The sequence below is a fragment of the Protopterus annectens genome, chromosome 17.part0, assembly GCF_019279795.1.
Source record: "Protopterus annectens isolate FY-2018-M chromosome 17.part0, PAN1.0, whole genome shotgun sequence".
Taxonomy (NCBI): domain Eukaryota; kingdom Metazoa; phylum Chordata; order Ceratodontiformes; family Protopteridae; genus Protopterus; species Protopterus annectens.
In genome coordinates, this window is record NC_056751.1 from 496,870,008 (window position 1) to 496,893,549 (window position 23,542).

Below are 23,542 nucleotides of genomic sequence, written 5' to 3' on the forward strand. Positions count from 1 at the left end.
AATTAATAAATATTGCATAACAAACTTATGTTTATGGAAGTCTAATAAAGGTTGTCAAATGTCATTCGGTGTGATGTGTTTATTGAAGGGGATCAGGACAAATGTATTTTGTTTTAAATATGAACATATTGCATATCTTTAGTTAACAAAATGTCTCATACAATTCTTAAAATATAAATGGAAGGCTATGTTAGGGGCTCCAAATTTCCAGAATATACCACAATTACACATTACTTAGGTCTGAAAAATTATTACTTCAGGTTTATACTGAACCTCTTGATGGAAATGCACCAATTACTTTCCTACAGCAAGAGTCTGCATGGAAATAGACTGTAAATAAGCCTTTAGAAAGATGACAGAAATGACTGAGTTAAAAAAGGTGATAGCTTTAATTCATCTCTTCCTGTTATATTGCCATAAGATGCATCAGTTTATGGGAACAGTGTCATTCTAATTTGTCACAACTAGGATGGTACAGGAAGAAATACTTTATCTACTTTATTGAAATTGATTTAAACTGATTGCAACAATTTCCAGATAATAGCAACCTTTAATCCAGCCTAGAGAATAAAGACAGTCAAACAATAGTTCGAAAGGAAGAGGTATGCATTAATTACATATCAGCAACTGCTGCTGGTGATATTCAGGTAAAGCAAGGAGGTATCCATGGTGACTAAAGGTCTGCTGCAATGCAAGTTCTGCTTCTAGCAGATTGGAAGAAAATGAGTAAACATGGACATTTTGAGTGGCTGAAAATAACTTGACACACGAAAAATCTGAAGATCCAGCATCCATGCACCCTTGAAAGAGGTCACTGGTGTCACGGCAGTTTATTTATATTAATTTTGTAGATCCCGGCAAGAGTTCAGTGTTCTTAAATGTAGCGGATACATACTCAAAATTGCTGCCAGAATGTTCTGTGGAGGATATGACGCCTGATAGGACAGCATCAGTGTTTACAACTAGGTTTTCAGGAGTTGGTTGCTAGAACAACTGTTAATAGTAATACACCAAAGTTTAAAATGGGCATGCATAAAGCAAAAGAGTAAGCATTTTATGTACATTTTATATTCAGCTATAAGTACATATGTTGAAGGATTCCTGTAAACACTTCTGAAAAATATGAGTGGGAAACTCCAGTGCTAAATCCCTGTAGCAAAAGAAAAATAATGTTCTCTGCTTACCAAAATAATTTCTTTGTAACAGAAAATACAACAGTAATGTTACTTCCTGTGGACTAATTTGCATTTTTGATTGGAAGCAGAGAAATCAGATATAACGACATGCATACAAATTAAAATTCAGGGTAGAAACTGCGAGACTGTTGGAAAGTTTCTACCATAGAAACAAAAGATGTTCAGTAGGGACAGTGTAACTGGCAAATGGCAGCTTGGCTTGAAAGGTATGCCACTGGTTTAATACAGGATATGCAGAAAAACACACAAACCAATTAAGTCGACTCCAGCAACTGCACAAACTGCAGACATTTCCTAGACAATTGAGTATAGAAAAGATATCCAGGATTAACTAATGACTGTATGGACCTCAACTACCACCCCTAGCAAGAAACCCAGCCTACAAAAGTCATATGCAGTTAAAGATATTTGACTAAATGTCCCACTGAAAAAGTAGAATACCTACAATTATTTCCTGAAAGAAATTTCAGTGCAGATTTCTGATAGGGATGGATTCATATGATTATTTCCAAAGTTCAAGACCTATAATGTTTGTTTGCTCAGATGACTTACTAAAAAAGTATAGTCCATAGAAAAGCTGACAGACCAGATTTATTACCTGTGAGAGGAGAAATAATTAATGTAAAACACATGAAAAAACAGCCAGTAGGTGGATACTACAACATCCATAAGATAATGAATGTTGAAAGGTCTACCCAGCTTAGTATTTCAAGCCCAGCTAGGCCACAGGGATGGGATTCTGAGTGCATAAGTTGTAACAGAACTTAAAAATTGTGCAGAGAAAAATATGCATAATTAGGAAATAGGGGCACATATGTAAATGAAATGATTACAGAAAATTAGGAATTATTTCATTATGAATTTTATGTATGTATCCATCCAGTATGATGAACATAAATCAGCTGGAAAAAAATATTACCAAACGCCTAATAGCAGCAATAACTGGGGGTTGAGGACATTAATGCTGACCACAGCTAATTAGTCTAGCTGCAGGAGCCTGTGTAGATATTAACTGTATTACAGAAAGGAACAGATCTGCTACTAATGCATTTAGCTAGTATGAGGCATTGTATTCCACTCTACATATGAAACATACAATATTAAATATTATATTTACTAATAATGCCACAATTGTGTTTCCAAGGCTAAAAAGTGAAATGTTAAGAATGTTTTGCGTACAGTCTGAAATGGATGTGAACACGTATGCATGTGTTTCATTGGGAAGGAGGCATGGCTAAACATATATATATATATATATATATATATATATATATATATATATATATATATATATATGTATAGGTCTATGTCACATAACCGAACGCGCAAATGTTTGAAATTCATATGGCCGAGACCATATGATCGAACATTTCAATGTTTGAAAATGTGAACTAGACCCATAAAAATAAAAAAAACAAACATTAAACTGTTTATAGCGGGGGGGCATTGCCCCCCCTGCGCCCCCACCACCCACCTACAGTGAGAACAAGGGAAATCTCCCGGTCCGCGCTGGATGCACTTTCCCATTCAGAATGTCGGTATTTCAAAACTTCGACCATATGGTCTGCGATCATATGGGTTTCGAAGTTTTGAATTTTGGCATTCTAAGGGGACCTATATATATATATATATATATATATATATATAGATTCACTATACAATCTCGAAGTACTGAAATGTTGAATTTCAGTATTTTGAGACTGAATACTCGAAAACCCACATACACGAAAACCCACAGTCACGAATACCACAACCGCGACCATTCATACACACACAAACCAAGACATAATCACACACACATACACCTATCTAACTAAACAAACATAACAACACACAAACACACTAACCTTCCTATAAGCAGGGGGGCAAGCCCCCCTGCACCCCACACCCCCCCTACTTATATATTCTAACTCCGAGGTCGCACTAAACACACAAACACACAAAAAACACCACCACACACACTCACACACACTAAAATCCCTACCCAATATCCTCAAACAAACAACACTTACCTGAAACCCCAGATAAATCCACAAACCGTACCACACGTAATGAACGCAATACCACGATAGTGGCAGATTCGACACTTCCGGATTTGACACTTCCGCATTCGGCATAGTGTAGTTTCGAGTTACTGCACTTTCCACTATTCGGTCTCAACGTACTGAAATTTGAGATTTCAGTATGTCGAGATTGTCTAGTCTAGTGTATATATATATATATATATATGCAGAATGTATGGCTCCAGATAATTATTTACAGCAAACTTTATTTATTTGCTTTTGTTTACTGGATAAGTCTGTCTAGGAACTGAAATTCCCATTTTCATAGAAGGCCCAGGGAGAAATGCTTCAAAACAAGGATAGAAATACATTTTTGACAATTCAAAAGAAAAAAAAAACGTCAACAATATTTACAAAGTATTTTCAAGCAAATGGTAAGCAGACATTATTTGCAAAACATATCAGATTAAGGGAATACATGTTTTTAAGATACTGTAAGTAAAATGTTATATTAATACACTTGTATTGTGGACAGAGGTAGGATTGCGTACTTCAAACTGTAGGTGTGGTATAGTTGGATAGTTTATTAGTTACCAGGTGGCATTTCACGGTAGATTTGCATTGTTGCATGTTGTTTAAAAGTCTGATGTGGTCTGGAAGTTTATTCCATGCCTTGGAAGAGGCAACAGAGAATAACAAGTCACTGTAACAATTATTTGATTTATTAGCAACAGTTAGTTTAACTTTTGAAGAACTTAGGGTTCTATTTGGTACATGCCATTGCATTAGCTTTGACAGCGAAGTTGTTTTAAGTGGATGGTGAAGTATTTTGTTGCTGGGAGAAGGTAATGTATTGCAGAAGATCAGGGCAGTTGATGGTATTGAAAGCCATGCATTGGAGGGAGCAATTTTGGGAGGGTCCAGGCAAATTTACTAATTTTGTTGCAGGTGCTTTCCAGTTTGTGTTTGATGGAAAAGTTGACATCTTTGAATATTGCTGAGGCATATTAGAGGGTAGAAAGAGAGGTGGTAGCTATTTTTTTACTACGATCACTCAGCAGGTGCTTTATTCTGGAAAGAGAACCTAGTTTACAATGAGTCTTTTTGATTGCAGTGTCAATGTGCAGATCAAATTTTGATCAATGATAACTCCTAGTAATTTTGTGTTGGTGACTGTAGATCAATAAGTATGTATACCTTTAAGAACCTTTCTAGGGGTTGTACAAGTATAAATACTGAGCACGTGCAAGCCTGACTGCCATTTTGTAGTAAGCTGTTGAGGTGTAAGCATGTATGTCTGTGTAGTCTGTTAATCAGTTCATTTGTATTTTGTAATGCTGCTGACCATCCTGATGTGTTTCTATGTAATAAATCATATAAACGAACTACCCCACCTGTTCGCCATCTATACTAGAGAGGGACGAGCGACAGTGACATTTTGAATTTTTGTATTTTCTGATGAAATAATATGAAGATCAGTGCTGTTTTAGGTTCATAGGTTCATAGGTTCATACTAGGCTATCTGCCCTAGGGCATTTATAAGCCTAGCCAGAGTGTGTCTGGCTTTCGCCACCCATTTTAAATTAATTTTGCTATGCCCTTTTTCGAGGTTAGTATACTGTGCCTCTGTCTAACAGTGACACAGAAGTGATACCCGGGGTAAACCTACGATCTCCCATCCACTCATCAAGATTCCTCTTGAAGAGAGTCAATGAGGGACTCTGCCTAACTTGGACTGGGATTTTATTCCAGAGTGAAGGGAGCCTCTGTGTTATGAATCTCTCCCTCCAGCATGTCCTATTTATTTCAGTACTGAGGTTCAAGTCTCTCGAGTGTGTAGCTCGATGGGATTTGGAGTTTTTGAGGTGCAGCATGTCCCTTAATTCCGGGTTGGACATGGCCTTATATGTCAGGCACAGGTCACCTCTGAGCAGGCGGTATGCCACTGAGTAGAACTGGAGTTTCTTTAACCGGGCAGCATATGGCATCTGTTTGAGCCCTTTGATCCTCTTGGTGAGGTACTTTTGGGGTCTTTCCAGTTGCTGCAGGTGTTTGGTAAGGTACATCCCAAAAGGGGCATTGTACTCGATTATGGGCCTGATGAGGGATGAGTAAAGAGGCACGATGACCTCCCCTAATCTAGATGTGAATTCCTTCATGATTAGGTGGGCTATATAAAATGTTTTTCTAACCACTTTGGCCACGTAGTTGTCAAATGAGAGATTGCTATCAACTTGGGTCCCCAGGTCCCTAATTACTTCTTCTGTACTTAATGGATTACCACCTATGTGGTAATTTGTGGGCACTTTGTTTTTGCCAAAGGGGATGACTATACACTTTTTGGCGTTTAGCTCGAGGCCATGGCTCTGGCACCAGTTGTCTGTTTCTATGAGGCCCTTTTGGAGGATGCTTGTGTCGGCTGGAGAGTCGATTATGGTGCCCAGTTTGCAGTCATCTGCGAACTTGGTCAGCCACAGTCCTTCCGTGTTGGCCTGTACCTCCGAGAAATATATACCAAACAAGAGAGGTCCCAGGACTGAGCCTTGCGGGACGCCACTTGTAACTGGTTTGGAGTCTGACATGGCTCCAGCAATTCTAACCATGTGGGTTCTGTCCTTGAGCCAGTTTGCAACCCATCTAGTGACATAGGGGTTTATATTTAAGCTGGTGAGCTTATCTATAATGCCCGAGTGGGGTATTGTATCGAAGGCTTTGCGAGGTCCAGATAGGCTGTGTGGACCACCTTCCCTTCATCAATGGCCTTGGTGACTGTTTCAAAGAAGTCAACCAGGTTTAAGAGGCAGGATCTGCCCTTAACAAAGCCAAACTGGGTAGCATCCAGTGTCTGTAGGTCCCCAATATCTTTATTTATGAGGTCCATGATGATCCTTTCCATAGCTTTGCAGACCAAGCTAGTCAGGCTTATGGGGCGATAGTTTCCAGGGTCCGTTGAGGCACCACCTTTGTGGAGAGGGACCACTGTTGCTGTACGCCACTCTTTGGGTACATATCCTGTAGTAAGGCTGAGATTGAACAGTAGTTTTATGTTTGGGTTTAGCTCTTCTTGGAGTTCATGTAGGACGCAGCCTGGGACACCGTCTGGTCCCATTGATGCTGTGTTTTTTGCTTTGGAGAGGGCGGCTCCCACCTGAGCATCTGAGATGTCAGGGGGGCAGCACTCTGCTGGGATAAATATTTGCCCTTTTGGTGGGGGGGGGGGGAGTTTGCGCTGAACCTGTCAGCTAGGATGTTGGCAATGTCTGTGGGATCAGTGTATTTTTTGTCATTTTGGACTAATTCTGAGCATATCTGGGAATTCCCACCCAGGTTCCTAACATAACTAAAGAAAGCCTTGTGATTATCCTTAGTGTCCTGTGCAATTTTTCTCTCGAAGCTGGCCTTTGACGATTTTATGAGTGCCCTTAGTTTTTTGCTAATACTGACCAGAGATGCCTTCCCTTTTTGGGATTTTGCTCTATCATGTAGTAGCTTCCTCCTTCTATTGTATAGTTTGTTTATGGCTGGGGTCCACCAGACAGGTCGTCTGCCTTTGGAGGATTGGGTCTTGGTTTTATTTGGGATTGCATGATCCATGCATTTTTGAAGGTGTTCATAGAATGCATTTATAAAGGATTCTGCGGTCTGGGCCGTATTTTCCACAGGCCCGGGGGCTTTGAAGGATTCCACCTCGGTTTTGAGGAGTGTGAAATTTGCTTTAGAGAAGTTTTTCACTGTGGTTTTCTGGGCAGGGGGTGGGGTCGGGATGTGAATATCCAGTGAGATCAGTTTATGGTCTGATCTTACCAGTGAGGGATACACTTCTGGTCTGGAGCACAGAGTCCCCATGTTGGTGATGATCAGGTCCAGTATGTTTTCCCCTCTTGCGGGAGTGGTAACAAGTTGTTCCATAGCATTTGAGTTTATGAATTCTAGGAACCTTTGGGCAAGGGTGTTGGAGCTAGGGTAATGCTCCCGATCTATGTTTGGGTAGTTGAAGTCGCCCAATATAATGGTGTTCGGAGAGACCTTCATATTTTCCAGTGTTCTCAGGAAGGCCGAGTGGGGTTCCTGGGTTTGGGAGGGTGGTCTGTAGCAGGCTATAAACTGGAAGGCAGTTTTACCCACTGTTAGTTGCACATGGATAGTCTCTGATGCTTCCTGCTTTGCCACCAACCTGGAGGTGTGGGTATCTTTGATGAATATCGATACTCCCCCTCCTTTTGTGGTTCGGTCCAAGTTTTGGGGACGAAAAGCATGGTATGAGGTATAACCTGGTAGTGCTGGGGTGCTCTCGGGAGTCCTGAACCAGGTTTCTGTTACTGCACAGATATCGATGTTCTCCATGCTAAGGAGAGTTTCGAGTGCGTGCATCTTGAGGTTTAGACTTCTAGCATTGAGTAGCATTACTCTTAGTTTCTTATCCCTTGTGATACCTATGGAGGTGGGTTTGTCTTTTGAGCCTTGCCTAAAAAAGGCACTATGGGGGTAGCAAGAGCCTTTGCCAATATCCGAAAGCCCAGGGGTGACAGGTGCAAGCCGTCCCTAGCAAAGCATCGTGGCTTGTCGTGCATATCATCCCAAGCAAGTTTTGATTTATGTTTTGGGGAAGAATAGAAATGTTGGGGTTTTATTGGAGTTTAAGAGCAATTAAGACTTATTTAGCCAGTTTTCTATAAAGGTGAAAAGTTCCAGTGTGATGATTTCTAAGATAGGAAGATTTGGGGATGAGCAAACTAAAGCTGAGACATTAGCATATTGTATTTTGGTGGCAAATTTTGATTTCGATATCTTCGTTAGCGACATGCACAAGGAAAGTATTGGCTCAAGTATGGAGCCTTGGGGATTCCTGCAGTGATTGGAAGGAATGTGGAGGGGGAGTCATTCCACTTTACAGATTGGGTGCTATTGTTTAGGTAGCTGGTGAAGCAGCTAGTTTACGGTGTTGTGAGCCCTATAAGATTTAGTTTTTGGAGGAGTAATTGATGTAAGACTGTGTCAAAGTCAGCTGTCAAGTCCAGGAAAAGGGTGGAGATAATATTACCTGAGTTTTTACTTTGATTAATGGCATCCAGGAAATGATTCAGGGCAGTTTTAGTGCTGTAGTGGAATCAAAAGCCAGGATGAGTAGGAAAAAGTAATTGCCTATCAAGTAGAAAAGCTAGAAGTTGCTGATGTAGGCATTTTTCAAGTATTTTGGAGAGGAGAGTAAGGACTACTACAGGGCAATAGTTTGACAGTTCTGTGGATGTGCCACCTTTGTGTAATTGAATTATGAAGGAAGCTTTCCAAATGGCTGGGATGTAGTTTTCTATAATGGATGTATTAATTACGATAGACATAAGGCAGCAAATGGTGTCAGTGGCTTTACTGCGGTATTTGATTGATCGTTGTCAAGTGCTGTGGGTTTCAGTTTTTAGTGTATTTTTTGATGTTAGATGGTTGTTAGGTTGAGTTGGGGTGTGAAGCTATGGTTAGGGGGTGACAGGGGGGTTGGTTATTATAGTCTGATTTAAGTAGAGTACAGATAAGTGTTTGTTGAATTTGTCTGCAATGTCCCCATTTTAAGTTAATTTATTGAATTATATAACAGTTGCCACTCATGGTCTTGAAGAACTGAACAGGATACTGGTAAAGCATTTGATGGAGATATATAAATAATTGCCAAAACATGAAGAGATGCTGTAGGAAGTCTACGCTAGTAACTCTGTGTTAAGCAGAAAGAAGGCTCAGTCTTATAAATAGCAGACCTGTAAATCTAAGCGTAATGGCCAGAACTGTGATGAAACAAATTCTAAGAGAGATGTAGAGGATGGTGAGGCTGCTCAACCGTAATAAGCTTTAGGACTCAGATTAGCTTGGATCTGTAGACTAACACTCATTCTAGAACAAAATACTGTAACTGCATCACTTGGCTGTAATCAATGTTGGATAAGAGAATACTAATAATGTTTCAAGTACAGCTGACACTGTAGACAGGATGGCGACATAATGACAACTGTCCATGTCTGTTGAGGACTCTCCTCTGTGAACAGAGGCATACGTTCTCACCCACTCCCTGAACTAGCTCCCCACCCTCTTGGTCAGTGAAGACAGAAGAAAAAAGAAAGGAAATGCTCTAATAGACTTCTCATTGCAGTCTGAAGCACACATGCCTTCCCAGGAATGCCACCTCCCTCCCTACCAGCTCTTTATTGGAAGAGCAAAAAAAAAAAAGGAAATGCTCAGTTGACTACTCATGGCAGTCTGAAGCACATGCCCTCTCCCAGGCATGTTCTCTCCCTTCTCACAAAACAGCAAAAAGGAAATGCTGTAATAGACTGCTCACAGCAGTCACATGCTGCCTCCCAGGCATGCCCCTTCCCTACCGACAACAGCACAGAAAAGTTGCTTTGTGTACCATCACTTTGGAAATGCCCGGACAGAAAGAATGCAGGACTGGTACTCAGAATGTTTCCTCTAACAGCATGCACCCAAGGCACATGCCCCCTTTGCCCTGCCCCTGTTACAATACTCTCTGTGAAAGGGTGTAACTACTGCTGTTTTATATAGATTCATTGCATAGTTTTAAAGTATGTTGTGATTTATAAGATGGGGCAGGGAAGCAGATGGACGCAGCAGATAATATAAAGAACTGAGTGATTATTATTATTACTAGTAAGGCCAGCTTGAGTTTCTCTAATAAACTTCTAATAACTGCACATCTCCAAATTTGATACTAATGGGGAAATAGAGTAAAGATGCCCAGTGGCAGGACATGCACCAGGCACAGAAGAGGAACTTCAGAGACTAATGTCAGAAAGTGAGCATTCAATTTTTGTATGGCCTCATCTGGACCAAGTAAAAGAAAAGGGCAAAGCAGAATTATTCGTAGATGTAACTGCTGCAGCCTAGACCAGAAGTGTATTTTTTATATTCTTTTTTCTTGTACTCATAATTTAAATTTTCTTGCTGTTAAGCAGCATTATTTATATATAGTTATCAACTTTGCTATAGCTGTTGAAGGTATCTTCATTTTTTTTTTTATTTTTGATGCAGATGTTAGCATTTGCCTTTGCATTATATATTAATTTTTGTGTAGCCCAAGGAAGAGAATACAAATTAAGTATGTGTTGCCAGACAGAGTATTAAGCACAATCAGGAAGACAAAGTTGAAGCAATTGCCTTTTACCATTAAGTACGTTTTCTAAATCTAGTGCTTACATGCTAAAGTCATTGTTTTCCTTTTATTTTGGTGTTATTTAAATGTCTGTTTATTTATAATTTCTAGTGCAAAGGTGAAATGATGTTTCTTTTCTAAATGAATTAGTCTCTGGATGCTGCATATAGCATATTTTCCAAAAACTCAGAAATGTATGATATTTAAAAGATACTCCTGTCATTTTTTCAAGATTTTCCTAATGCATATGTGCAAATATAGAATTAGTAAACATATTTTTGTGGTTTTAAATTCAAGAAGAGTTAATGTACAATACATTGAGGATGCACTTTTGTGTATTCCATGATCCTGATTGATTAGGCAAATGGCAGACAAAAAAAAAGTGGATTTGTAAATCTCCATTAGACAATTCATGACAAATCACTATTTAAGCAAAAGTGATACCAAATAGCAGCTAGCAAACCTAACACAGAAAATCTTCTCACCTATTGATTTCTGCCGCATCATCGCCTGCGGTGGAGGGGCAGAAAGGAAAGAAGGCCGTTCATATCCTGCCTGAGAACCTGAAGGCATCACAGTTGGCATTCCATGCTGATCAAAGCTTGGCTGAAAATAAGACCAGATTTAGCATCAGTATCTTGCAATTGTTCATTTATAAATAATCACATCTCTGTTTGTTCTCACACTCATATATCCTTCCTTCTGTTTCACACAGAGTGGAATGTACTGTTGCAGTGCAACCCATAAGGGTCACTCCTGTACAGGGATGTGTGCTAACTCCTTGGGATAGGTAATCCATGCTGCCACTCTTTCTCCTGTGCAGCCTGGCCATCTGCTTCTGAGACATTAAGGGAACCCAAGTCATTGTGGGCCATATCCAGGGCTTTGTACTTCAATGTTAAATTGATGGTTATTCATAATCAACAACTATGCACTGATTCAATCTGAAATCTTTCTATTTCAGATAAAAAATATTAATATGTATGCAGTCTTTATGAAACAAAATGACCATAATTAACATTACATTTTGGTTTCTATATTTTCTGTATTCTTCACTGCTGATACACATTTTATTCATAATGTCAAGTCAACACACAAAAATAGAGACTGAAACTGATGAACTCAGATAGGAATAAAGGAACATGAACACTGAGACAAACAATATACTTTTAGGTTTAATAACTGCCTCAAACAAGTATACTTGCTTTTTCCTAACTATATTTTTATTCACACTCACAAATTATTCTGATATTAAAAATGACAGGTAAGGTCCACTAATGCAGAGGCATGATGTAGGAGTCAGAAGAAGATGCAATTCATCACCTCGGGTATATAGCATGTTATGTATAAACAGAGATGGCCAAATACAGTTCTAGAAATAAATCACCGGGTGCGGAGTATGAGAAGCTATCAATTCAGCACAAGCTGTTGATACTTAAAGCCCCCCAGGTTAATGAACTCAACCACATATTGCTTGTCTTAAGGCATATCATGTACATATATTTCAAATGGACTGTGCAACTTTTATGCACTACTTACTTGAGATGGTCATGATTTCACAGCCAAAGCTGTCTTGTGCAGCAATACCTAATTCTAGGATAGAAAATTCATTTAATTACTGGAAAAAAAGTGATTAGCTAGGCATAAACCAACAGTTTGTTCACCTGACACCCCCCACCCTTTCATCAAGGTACAGTATTGAGAACTGCACAATTAATTAATAATGAGGGATCTACTTGAAGCCATCCTTCTGATTAAGAATGTATACAGTATTAAGTCGAAATTAGGTAGCTTGTTACAGGCTAATGTCAGGGTGCTTTGCATGTCTCTTAAAGTTCATCACTACTTTTTGTCTGGATTGATAGTGATTAAGGATGGATTAGAATACCTCATGTTACGGAGTTTCCAGGGGGTAGTGGGACTGAAGAGCCAGCTTCCCACTTTCTTTGAAAGGTATTCCCCTAATATGGGTAATTTACCTGCTCTGAGTTGCCACTTTGATGAAGAATGGGTCACAGGAGATAGAGTAGGCAGGCTGACCAATAAAATACAAGGGACAGGACATCCTTTATTAATGGCAATTCATATAGAAATATTATCAGAAGTCCTTATACTCAACTCACTATATGTGGAAAGTGCAAGGCCTTTGAAAAGCCTGTCCTAACAAGCTGGGGGATTACAGCAATGATCCATCATTACTTGCTGTCTAAATAAAAATGAAGGTGAGCAGGGGGATCCAATTTGTTGTTAGGAATCAAGCTTATGATCAGAAGAGAGAGGAGGAGAAGAAAATATATTTACTTGAAAAAAAAGGCCAAAAAGTGGCAAAGCTAGTCACATGGTTTATATTATAGAGAGAAAGATTGCCCTTATTAATGCATGACTGTAAACATCAGCATATCATACATAATTATGTTAGAATATCATACATTATTATGTTAAGTAAGATGAATCATGGAATACACTTCATATCACTGTAGCTAGATGTATCTTTTTACAAATATAGAACTTTACAGGAGTAGGAAAGCAGGCTGGGCTATAACATGGACATGTACTTAAAACAGTAAACAATACTGAGACCCTAGATTCAAATATGAGCCTGTAGTATGGCAAAAATCTTGATTAGATTTCATGGAAGCTTAACAGCAGGCCACTAGGGGAACAGCAATACTTGAGCCAGCACCACAAATTAGGCAACGACTGTCAGAAGAGAGTCCAACTTTAGATTAGACAATACTACACCGATACAATCCAACTTGAGGAATGTGCCAAGGATTTTACTTAAAACAGAACGTCTTCACTCCATACCCAATGATACAGCTTCTGCTGGCTGGCTTCTATCAATCCCTTATTTTCACTCACTGTGATTACGTGTCCCTTACTAAAACTTTATCTGGTTACCACTAAGATGAGTGATCTTTAAAATCTGCCCTATATGCGTAGCTAGATAGAATGCTGCCTACAGAAGCACTTCATGAAATTCTTACCTCTGATGAAAAGTAGCCTCTTCCTGAGGGTCTGGACTTCCCTGATGTTGCCAATGAACTGGAACTCCCACTCTCACTTGCGCTGATTGTTTGCTGGGCTGCCGCAAGAATCTCATCCAGTTTGTCTTCATCATACAATAAAAAAGAAGGCATTAAAGTGAGACATAAAACATATCCATTTATTTTCATTTAATAAAAGGAGTTAAACCATTCTGTAGGACATAATCTCAGGATCTATTGAGAGTATAAACTGACTTACGTTTGTACTGCTTTTAGCAGATGAAAGGTGAGTAATTTAATTATTCCTACTGGTGCCTGACATGAGGATGCGTGTGAAATTAAAAATGCTGCACTGACATATTCAAAGAACAAACGATGTGAACTCAAACATACACTTGCAAGTTAGTCAGAAAATAATTTCTGTGGTATACGTATATACATTTATACTTTCAACTCATTAAAAGCAAAAATGTCAAAAACTACAGCAGCAAGAACGGGTCTGGGGTACATCTTATAAATAGGTTCTTCTGAAAGGAGGCACAATAACCAGCTTCAGGATACCTGGACTCTCTTTGAGAGGAAAGAATGCCAAATATTTGCTGAGTGGCAGTAGCGAATTCTACATCACAGGGAACAAAAACTGAAGAAATGTAGAAACCACCACGAAGATAAAAAATTTAAAAAGAATTTATTGTAGATCAAAAAGAACAAGCGCTTTCACGCAATATAAATTGCGCTTCCTCAGGTTACAAATTACAGAGCCAAATGAGCACCTTTATACCAAATGCATTACCTTACAATTAAGTCATTAGGACAATCATTAATTAAGCAATCAAAGTGCTAGTTAGTATAAAATAAAAATTCACAGTTGACATCACAAACAAACCGGCACATTTAAACATAAACAACCTTATCATCATTCAAAAACACATCAAATGCAAAATTGTGGATATGAATGATGTTGATAATCATTAGGTAAATATCTTAGCATAAACCAGAAAGGCATAAAGATATTCGTGCCGTAATCATCTAGATACTAGATGAAACTTTCAGTGTGCGCTCACAGGAAGCTATGCCCATATTCAGAGAATCTAATGCTGAAATTACCAGTGATACTTGATTCTGTAATAAGCATAATCAAACAATTAAAGTCTAAGAGCCATTGACTCAAAAATTCATGTATCAGGAAGTGTTGCCCATAAAAGGCTAGGAATATAGCCAAAATACTTATATAGAAACACCATGAAAAGGTAATGACAGCAATGCAAAAGTGTAAGACCATTTTCATTTAGCTCAATGGTGCTTATCCAACATGTCACAAATATAAAAATAAGCATACGAAAAACGCAATAAAATATATATACAAAACATACATAAATAAAACCAACAATATGCATCAATCAAAGAATTCCATATGTTCAAAATTTGAACAGTAGCGACATAAAAATAATAATAATAATAATACTGTGTGTATAATCTATATTAACTAAAAATAAAAATAAAAACTCACATTGATTATTATTAAATATATAATACCTTATTGTAATAAAAATAAAAATAATAATAATAATAATAATGGTGATATTAATAAGAAAAAATATATTAAATGATTCTATTATTATTCCATTTTATTTTAATTTATTATTCATATTTCATTTTTATATTTAAATATTAGAAAATATACTTCTATCATATTATGATATGCCAAATTCCGCTATAGCAAGCACACAGATTGGTGGCTAACATGCATAAAAATAATATGTCAAGGGGATGCTAATTTTTACTTTTTTATTTCTAAGGAGTAGAAAAACATACCCCCGCATATAGATTGCGCTACATCAAGCGCATAAGCCAATAGCTAATCAGGCATGAATTTAATATAAAACAGATGGATATAAAGCGTCGTTCCAAAAAATTAATTTATCTTGAACATATCAAAAAACATTTTGCCATGTCTAGGCAGAGAAATATATCCAGAAATATTCACTATAGAAAGTTCTCACTCAGATTAGGATGTACACAAACCCATATAGGATTTATATATTTAAGTTAATGGGACTGTGATGTTATTCAAGAAACCAGTTAACAAAACAGCAGAGAGGCTCTGCAATAATATTATAAATAATTGACAATTATGGAGATTCACAATAGGCAAATCACCAAAGGATACAAATATCTGTTAAAATCTGCCAATATGTTTCTCTAAATGATAATATGTTTTTTATATTCCCACCCCTAGGGTTAGATATCACTGACTCTACAATACCAAACCTAAATTCATGCTCTATGCCCTTATTAATAACATGCTTTGCCAGAGAATTCTTTTCATCTCTTTTCTTAATACAATAATTATGTGCATATATTCTTTTTCTAAATTTCTGTTCCGTTTTACCTATATAATATGACGGACACATGGTACATTTTGCTATATATACTATAAAATTACTATTGCAGTTCCCCCTTTTACAATAAATTTTTGTTCTGTTGCAGTTGGCTAATTTAATGTATGCTTCTTCTAATATAAAACAACACTGTTTACAACACCCACACCTTTTTGTTCTTTGACTGTCACCACTGTCAACATTTGTCATATTATCATTTAGAGAAACATATTGGCAGATTTTAACAGATGCCACTACCCCCCCAGGTTTGAATGAGAGTATCTCTACAAAAAGTATACTAGAATACTCTTAATTAATTCTATGTATTAATTTTATGTAATACATATTTTATAATATAGTATTCAGTTTAGCATTTTTTAAGGTTCAGAATCACATATAATATATAGTGTTTTATGAATGAAATTTTGTATGTGTAAGTATTGATTGTATATGGCTTTAAATGTATGAAAAAGTTTTGGCGCCAAATTTAAAAGTATTTAAACCATAGAATGCACTTGTGAGATATTCTGATGAAGCCTACGTTACGAGTAGGTGAAAGCGCTTAATCTTTTATTTTGTGCAATAAAAGTTTTATCTTTTGGAGCGAACAGTTTCATTCGTGACAGTTTGGAATTTGCCATATAGTTTACGCATTGGCGTTTAGCAGCAGTTTTTATACGCCCTTTGGTTCAGGAATAAAAAAAGGACAATAAGTAACTGACCAATGCATGCAGCCTATTTAGAGAACATAAACAGTAAAGCAAACAGAAAATGAAAAACAAATTTTAACACACAAACTATATACACTATTTTCATGATTGCTGGCAAAACACATGCATGTCTTCTTAGCCAAACATGTTCAAAGCTTATAGAAGCAATATTTGAAGGTTGTCCTATTTGCTGTCTCCACTTTTTTGCAGTGGTCCCTGGTTACCTCTGGACAGAAGTCATAGGACAGCCAGATTCTTTCTTCTTAGGATGTGAGTAGCTAATCAGAGAGAATTACAGAGGCAAATATTGGTAGGTTCTCTCCTCCAAAGCAGGCTACTTGCAGGCCTGAAATATTAGTAATCTAGTTTCATAACCCCAAGTCATACAGCTTCCATCTCCCAAGCAGCTAGATGCAAGACAACCCAAACTCCTTTTTCTCAGACATTTCTTTAGGCTGTATGCAAGGATCAGGGTAAATCTAGTTAAAAACAGTACCATAAGAGAGCAATAACCTGTCTCTGGTTCAATGGTCTAGAGGTGGCATAATCTCCAGTATGACCTTTCAATGGTTAAGCTTGTGTAAACATGTGGTGGCTGGCTAGGCAGGAAAGAGTGCACACCTATGATTATGTCATACATCTGGCTGAAATGAGAAGCTGTAGGGGTCAAGAAGGAGATGGAGGCCTGGTATCCAATCAGTTGATTGCCAATGGGCAGCAGCTACCAGAGGTGGCATGGAAGGGGTTACAGGTAAGGTGAGACAGGGTAATGTTGGTTAGTTTAAGGGATGGAGGGTGGGCTTGTACTCCCCTTCCTACCTTCCTCCTCCTTGTTTGAGTTTAAAGGAAGTAGGCAGGAAGAGTTTAAGGTAGGACATACGACCAAAGTTTGTGTTTTATCTAGCAGGATGGAAAATGTACACAACTTACATCAGCAATGGCATGAAATCATTTCCAAAGCATGTGCAAGCAGACAGAAGAGCAACTATGGCTTGCGGTAAAGGTCATCATAGAAGATGCTTGGACAGAACCAGCCACCTATGGAGACTTCTAAGAAAAGATGGAGGAGGGCGAGGAAGGAGAGTGGAGCTGATGTTATGACATCAATGGAGCCCCACTGACTCAAGGTAATGATTCTGATTTTGATTTTCTCTGGGCAGGCAGAATAGAATCAATTAACCAAAAACAACCTCCTTCTTGCCACTCCTCACTGATAAAAAACAACACTGACCCAAGACCACTGACTGTGGTACAAAGATGAAAAACAAGGCAGAAAAGTTTAGAACTTTTATTCTTTCTTTTCTCTAGCGCTTCGGTGTAACCACCTTCAAAGAGAATCAATTGCCAGAGGAACTGTTGGCAGGTTTTGAGCAGGAACTGAAAATGTAGGATAGGAGCAGGCAGCAAGAATTGTTGAGGTCGGCAAAGAAACAGCAGGACAGGGAACCTCAGTTCAGGCTGAGTGTTGTTAAGACAGGACAAGATACTGGGACCAAAACTGCCTTTAGGATATGGGAGTTCCACCCTTGCTGAGTCTGGGCTGTGGGCTTAGACATCCAACAGAAGCAGGCCAGGATGTTGTGGTAGGGGTTTGCAGGAGGTACATGCCTTTTTGTCAAGAGGGATAGGCATTTTTGTTTTGACCAATATCCTGGTATCAATGAAAATTGATCAAAAGTTTGTTTGTTTAATTTAACTGTTGAGGCTGCCCACTAAAGCGTGCTAGCCTGTGTAACTGATTTATTACTGTTTCTGCATTTTCTGTGTGTTTTCTATCTAAAAACAAAAAAAAAACAAAAAAATAATCCTTGTTTTCCCGACTCTCCTCGACTAGTTTAGACCAGTTTACAGGCTTTGCTGTATTATGGGCTGTGGTGTAGTTCCTGTGTTGTCCATTACCTTACCTGGATAGAAGGAAGTTTCTTTGCTCACCAGTGGGAGTGGGTAGCCTTGAGCAGCCTACCTGTCCCTGTAGGAAGTGACCTCAGCACAAGAGCTGTAGTAATTGGTTGTTTTGGACCATTTCTAGCTCTTTTGAAGTTCCCTGTTTAAAATCTGCCTCTGGGCATTTTTTTCTGGCTATACTACTCAGACAAGCTCCTCGTGGTCCTGCAGAGTGGTCCTACCTACAGAGAACTCAGAAAAGCGACTACTTTCTGGATTTAAGTATCTTTGCTGTTTTTTTACTTGAAATACCTTCTCTAGCTTACCCTAAACAAGCTTAAACTGTTTTTTAGCTGTTTGCTGCATTATTTAATATCTGCACTTAAAGTTATATTTTAGTCGAAATTGATTGAAAGTTTGTTTGTTTGTTTGTTTAATTTAACTGTTGAGGCTGCCCACTAAAGTGTGCTAGCCTGTATAACTGATTTATTACTGTTTCTGCATTTTCTGTGTGTTTTCTATCTAAAAACAAAAAAACAAAAAAAAATCCTTGTTTTCCCGCCTCTCCTCGACTAGTTTAGACCAGTTTACAGGCTTTGCTGTATTCTGGGCTGTGGTGTAGTTCCTGTGTTGTCCATTACCTTACTTGGATAGAAGGAAGTTTCTTTGCTCACCAATGGGAGTGGGGAGCCTTGAGCAGCCTACCTGTCCCTGTAGGAAGTGACCTTAGCACAAGAGCTGTAGTAATTGGTTGTTTTGGACCATTTCTAGCTCTTTTGAAGTTCCCTGTTTAAAATCCGCCTCTGGGCATTTTTCTATGGCTATACTACTCAGACAAGCTCCTCGTGGTCCTGCAGAGTGGTCCTACCTACAGAGAACTCAGAAAAGTGACTACTTTCTGGATTTAAGTATCTTTGCTGTTTTTTTACTTGAAATACCTTCTCTAGCTTACTCTAAACAAGCTTAAACTGTTTTTTTAGCTGTTTGCTGCATTATTTAATATCTGCACTTAAAGTTACATTTTAGTCGAAATTGATCGAAAGTTTGTTTGTTGTTTGTTTAATTTAACTGTTGAGGCTGCCCACTAAAGTGTGCTAGCCTGTGTAACTGATTCATTACTGTTTTTGCATTTTATGTGTGTTTTCTATCTAAAACAAAAAAAAATCCTTGTTTTCCTGCCTCTCCTCAACTAGTTTAGACCAGTTTACAGGCTTTGCTGTATTCTGGGCTGTGGTGTAGTTCCTGTGTTGTCCATTACCTTACTTGGATAGAAGGAAGTTTCTTTGCTCACCAGTGGGAGTGGGTAGCCTTGAGCAGCCTACCTGTCCCTGTAGGAAGTGACCTCAGCACAAGAGCTATAGTAATTGGTTGTTTTGGACCATTTCTAGCTCTTTTGAAGTTCCCTGTTTAAAATCCGCCTCTGGGTGTTTTTTTCTGGCTATACTACTCAGACAAGCTCCTCGTGGTCCTGCAGAGTGGTCCTAGCTACAGCGAACTCAGAAAAGTGACTACTTTCTGGATTTAAGTATCTTTGCTGTTTTTTTACTTGAAATACCTTCTCTAGCTTACCCTAAACAAGCTTAAACTGTTTTTTTAGATGTTTGCTGCATTAGTTAATATCTGCACTTAAAGTTACATTTTAGTCAAAAATGATCGAAAGTTTGTTTGTTTGTTTGTTTGTTGAGGCTGCCCACTAAAGTGTGCTAGCCTGTGTAACTGATTTATTACTGTTTCTGCATTTTCTGTGTGTTTTCTATCTAAAAACAAAAAAAAAACAAAAAAAAATCCTTGTTTTCCCGCCTCTCCTCGACTAGTTTAGACCAGTTTACAGGCTTTGCTGTATTCTGGGCTGTGGTGTAGTTCCTGTGTTGTCCATTACCTTACTTGGATAGAAGGAAGTTTCTTTGCTCACCAGTGGGAGTGGGGAGCCTTGAGCAGCCTATCTGTCCCTGTAGGAAGTGACCTCAGCACAAGAGCTGTAGTAATTGGTTGTTTTGGACCATTTCTAGCTCTTTTGAAGTTCCCTGTTTAAAATCTGCGTTTGCACGGCTTTGCGCAGTTGTGCGCATAGCGCAGTGCCGGTTATACTTCTTCTGGCTCCGCCAAGTCTGCTCTTCAAATTTTCCCTTAAGGAAGCTCTACTCTTGGTATAATCAGACTACTCACTATATTATAAGCCTAGCACTTGTTCTCAAAACTTCTCTACTAAGTAAGCACTCTCATACTAAGTAAGCACTACATCCACCTACCACCCCTGTGAATATCCACTTCCCTTAAAGGCACAGCACTCCCTTATACTGTTCTAGCATGTCGAGTGGTAGATTACTGGCGTCCTCTCCAGTTCAGCTGGTTAATCTGGGTATCTTGAGACAATGCTACAATTGTCTCATGTACACAGACAACCCTCTCCTCCTCCCAACAAACACAAATACATGTGAGAGATACAACTATATAGCCAAACTGGAAGCTGATCTCTCTCAACTCAGGGCTGGCATGACCAGACAGGAGGAGATGGTAACCACACACACAACAAACCCAGTCCCACACAGACCTACCACAACTGCAAACCAAACACATAAAAACACAAAGACATACTCGGAGGCTCTAATAAAAAACTTACCAAAACAACAGAGGCTCCCAAAGCAGACATCCAAATATCCACCACCTCAAAACAAAACACATGCAACACATACTTCAATAAATCAGTGTGGCAATCAATCACAGCCCTTAAGGTCAAACACCATGCCTGATACACTAGTAATAGGTGACTCTATAGTCAGACACACTGATGTCCCGCTTACCAGGCTGAACAAGGAGAGGGTGACTGTGAGCTGTCTATCGGGAGCTAGGATCCGCCACATAACACACGCACTCAGGTCACTCCAAAGCAAGTACAAATATGAATCCGTCATTGTCCATGCTGGCGTGAATGACCTGAGACGTACCTCCCTGGACTACATGAAAAGAGACATAGAGGAGCTCTCTGATTATGTAGCCCTGGCTGGTAAGACCCTGACCCTGAGCAGCATCTTGCCCTCACCAAGAATGATGCCACAATACAAAGACAAGATGATCAGCTTTAATAACTGGCTCAAGTACTGGTGTCATTCTAAGGGGATCCAATGTCTGTCTGCTTGGGATGACATGTTGGACAAGCCACGCTGCTTCGCAAAGGACGGCTTGCATCTGTCACCACTGGGCTTCCGGATATTGGCTAAGGTTCTTGCCACCCTCATAGTGCCTTTTTTAGGCAAGGCTCAAAAGACAAACCCACCTCCTTAGAAAACAAAAATGGGAAAAAACTAAGGGTAATGCTGCTTAACGCCAGAAGTCTAAATCTCAAGATGCAGGCACTCGATGCATTCCTCAGTATGGAAAACATCGACGTCTGTGCAGTAACTGAAACCTGGTTCAAGGCTCCTGAGAGCACCCCAGCACTACCAGGCTATACCTCGTATCATGCTTTTCGGCCCCAAAACCCAGGCCGAACCACAAAGGGAGGGGGAGTGTCCATATTCATCAAGGACACCCACACCTCCAGGTTAGTAGCAACACATGAAGCATCGGAGACCATACAGGTGCAACTAACCATAGGCAAAACTGCTATACAACTGGTAGTATGTTACAGACCACCCTCCCAATCTCAGGAACCCCACTCAGCCTTCCTGAAGACATTGGAGGATATGAATGTATCACAAAATACCATCATACTGGGAGACTTCAACTACCCTAACATAGATTGGGTACATTATTCTAGCCCTAACACCCTAGCCCAAAGGTTCCTGGAATTCATAAATTCAAATGCACTGGAACAACTAGTCACCTCTCCCACTAGGGGAGATAATATACTAGACCTGATCATCACAAACATGGGGACAAAATGCTCCACACCGGAGGTATACCCCTCACTAGTGAGATCTGACCACAAACTAATCACCCTTGATATACATATCCCACCTCCACCCCCAGCACAAAAGACCACAGTGAAAAACTTCTCAAAAGCAGACTTCACTCTTCTTAAGACTGAGATGGTATCCTTTAAGCCCACTGGGCCAGTGGATACCACATCCCACAATGCTGAATCCTTCACAAATGCTTTCTATGGACATCTCCAAGAATGCATGGATCATGCAATCCCAAATAAATCCAAGTCCCTCTCCACCAAAGGCAAGCGTCCTGTCTGGTGGACCTCAGCCATTAACACATTGTATAACAAAAGAAGGAAGCTACTGCACGACAGAGCAAAATCCCATAATGGGAAGACATCTCTGATCAACACTAGCAGAAAACTACGTTCTCTCATAAAAACATCCAAGGCCAACTTTGAGAGAAAAATCGCTAAGGACACTAAAGATAACCACAAAGCCTTCTTCAGCTATGTTAGAAACCTGGGCGGAAACCCTCAGATATGCTCAGAGTTAGTTCACAACAACAAAAAATACACTGAACCCACAGATATTGCCAACATTCTGGCTGACAGGTTCAGTGCAAATTTCTCCCCTCCCTCACCCCCAAAAGAAGAAATACTTATCCCAGCTGAATGTAATCTCCCTGTCATCTCAGATGTCCAGGTGAGAGCCGCCCTCAGGAAAGCTAAAAACACAGCATCAATGGGACCTGATGGTATCCCGGGTTGCGTGCTACGTGAACTCCAAGAGGAGCTAAACCCACACATAAAAATGCTATTTAACCTTAGCCTTACTACAGGATATGTACCTGAACACTGGCGTACAGCAACAGTGGTCCCACTCCACAAAGGGGGTACCTCTACAGACCCTGGGAACTACCGCCCCATAAGCTTAACCAGCCTGGTCTGCAAAGCTATGGAAAGAATCATTATGGAACTCATAAACAGAGACATTGGGGACCTACAGACACTTGATCCCACCCAGTTCGGCTTTTCAAAAGGGCAGATCCTGCCTTTTGAACCTGGTTGACTTTTTCAAAACAGGCACTAGAGCCATTGATGAGGGCAAAGCAGTCCATACAGCCTACCTGGACTTGGCTAAGGCCTTCGACACAATACCCCACTCAGGCATCATAGATAAGCTCAACAGCTTAAATGTAAACCCTTATGTCACTAGATGGGTTGCAAACTGCCGAAAGGACAGAACCCATAAAGTTAAAATCACTAGAACAATGTCAGACTCAAAGCCAGTCACAAGTGGTGTCCCACAGGGATCTGTCCTGGGACCCCTCTTGTTCGGTATTTATTTCTCAGATGT

General features: G+C 39.4%; 1 protein-coding gene across 1 annotated transcript in view; it reads right to left on the minus strand.

Annotated features, from left to right (window-relative positions):
• SHANK1 (SH3 and multiple ankyrin repeat domains 1) overlaps positions 1-23,542 on the minus strand; it is a 3,668,399-nt gene that overhangs the window by 224,672 nt on the left and 3,420,185 nt on the right. Inside the window, exons 21-22 of the mRNA XM_044059396.1 lie at positions 13,343-13,467; positions 10,841-10,961 (exon numbers count right to left, since the gene is read on the minus strand). Coding sequence (XP_043915331.1) covers positions 10,841-10,961; positions 13,343-13,467 — 246 coding nt within the window. The remainder of the gene's footprint in view (positions 1-10,840; positions 10,962-13,342; positions 13,468-23,542) is intronic.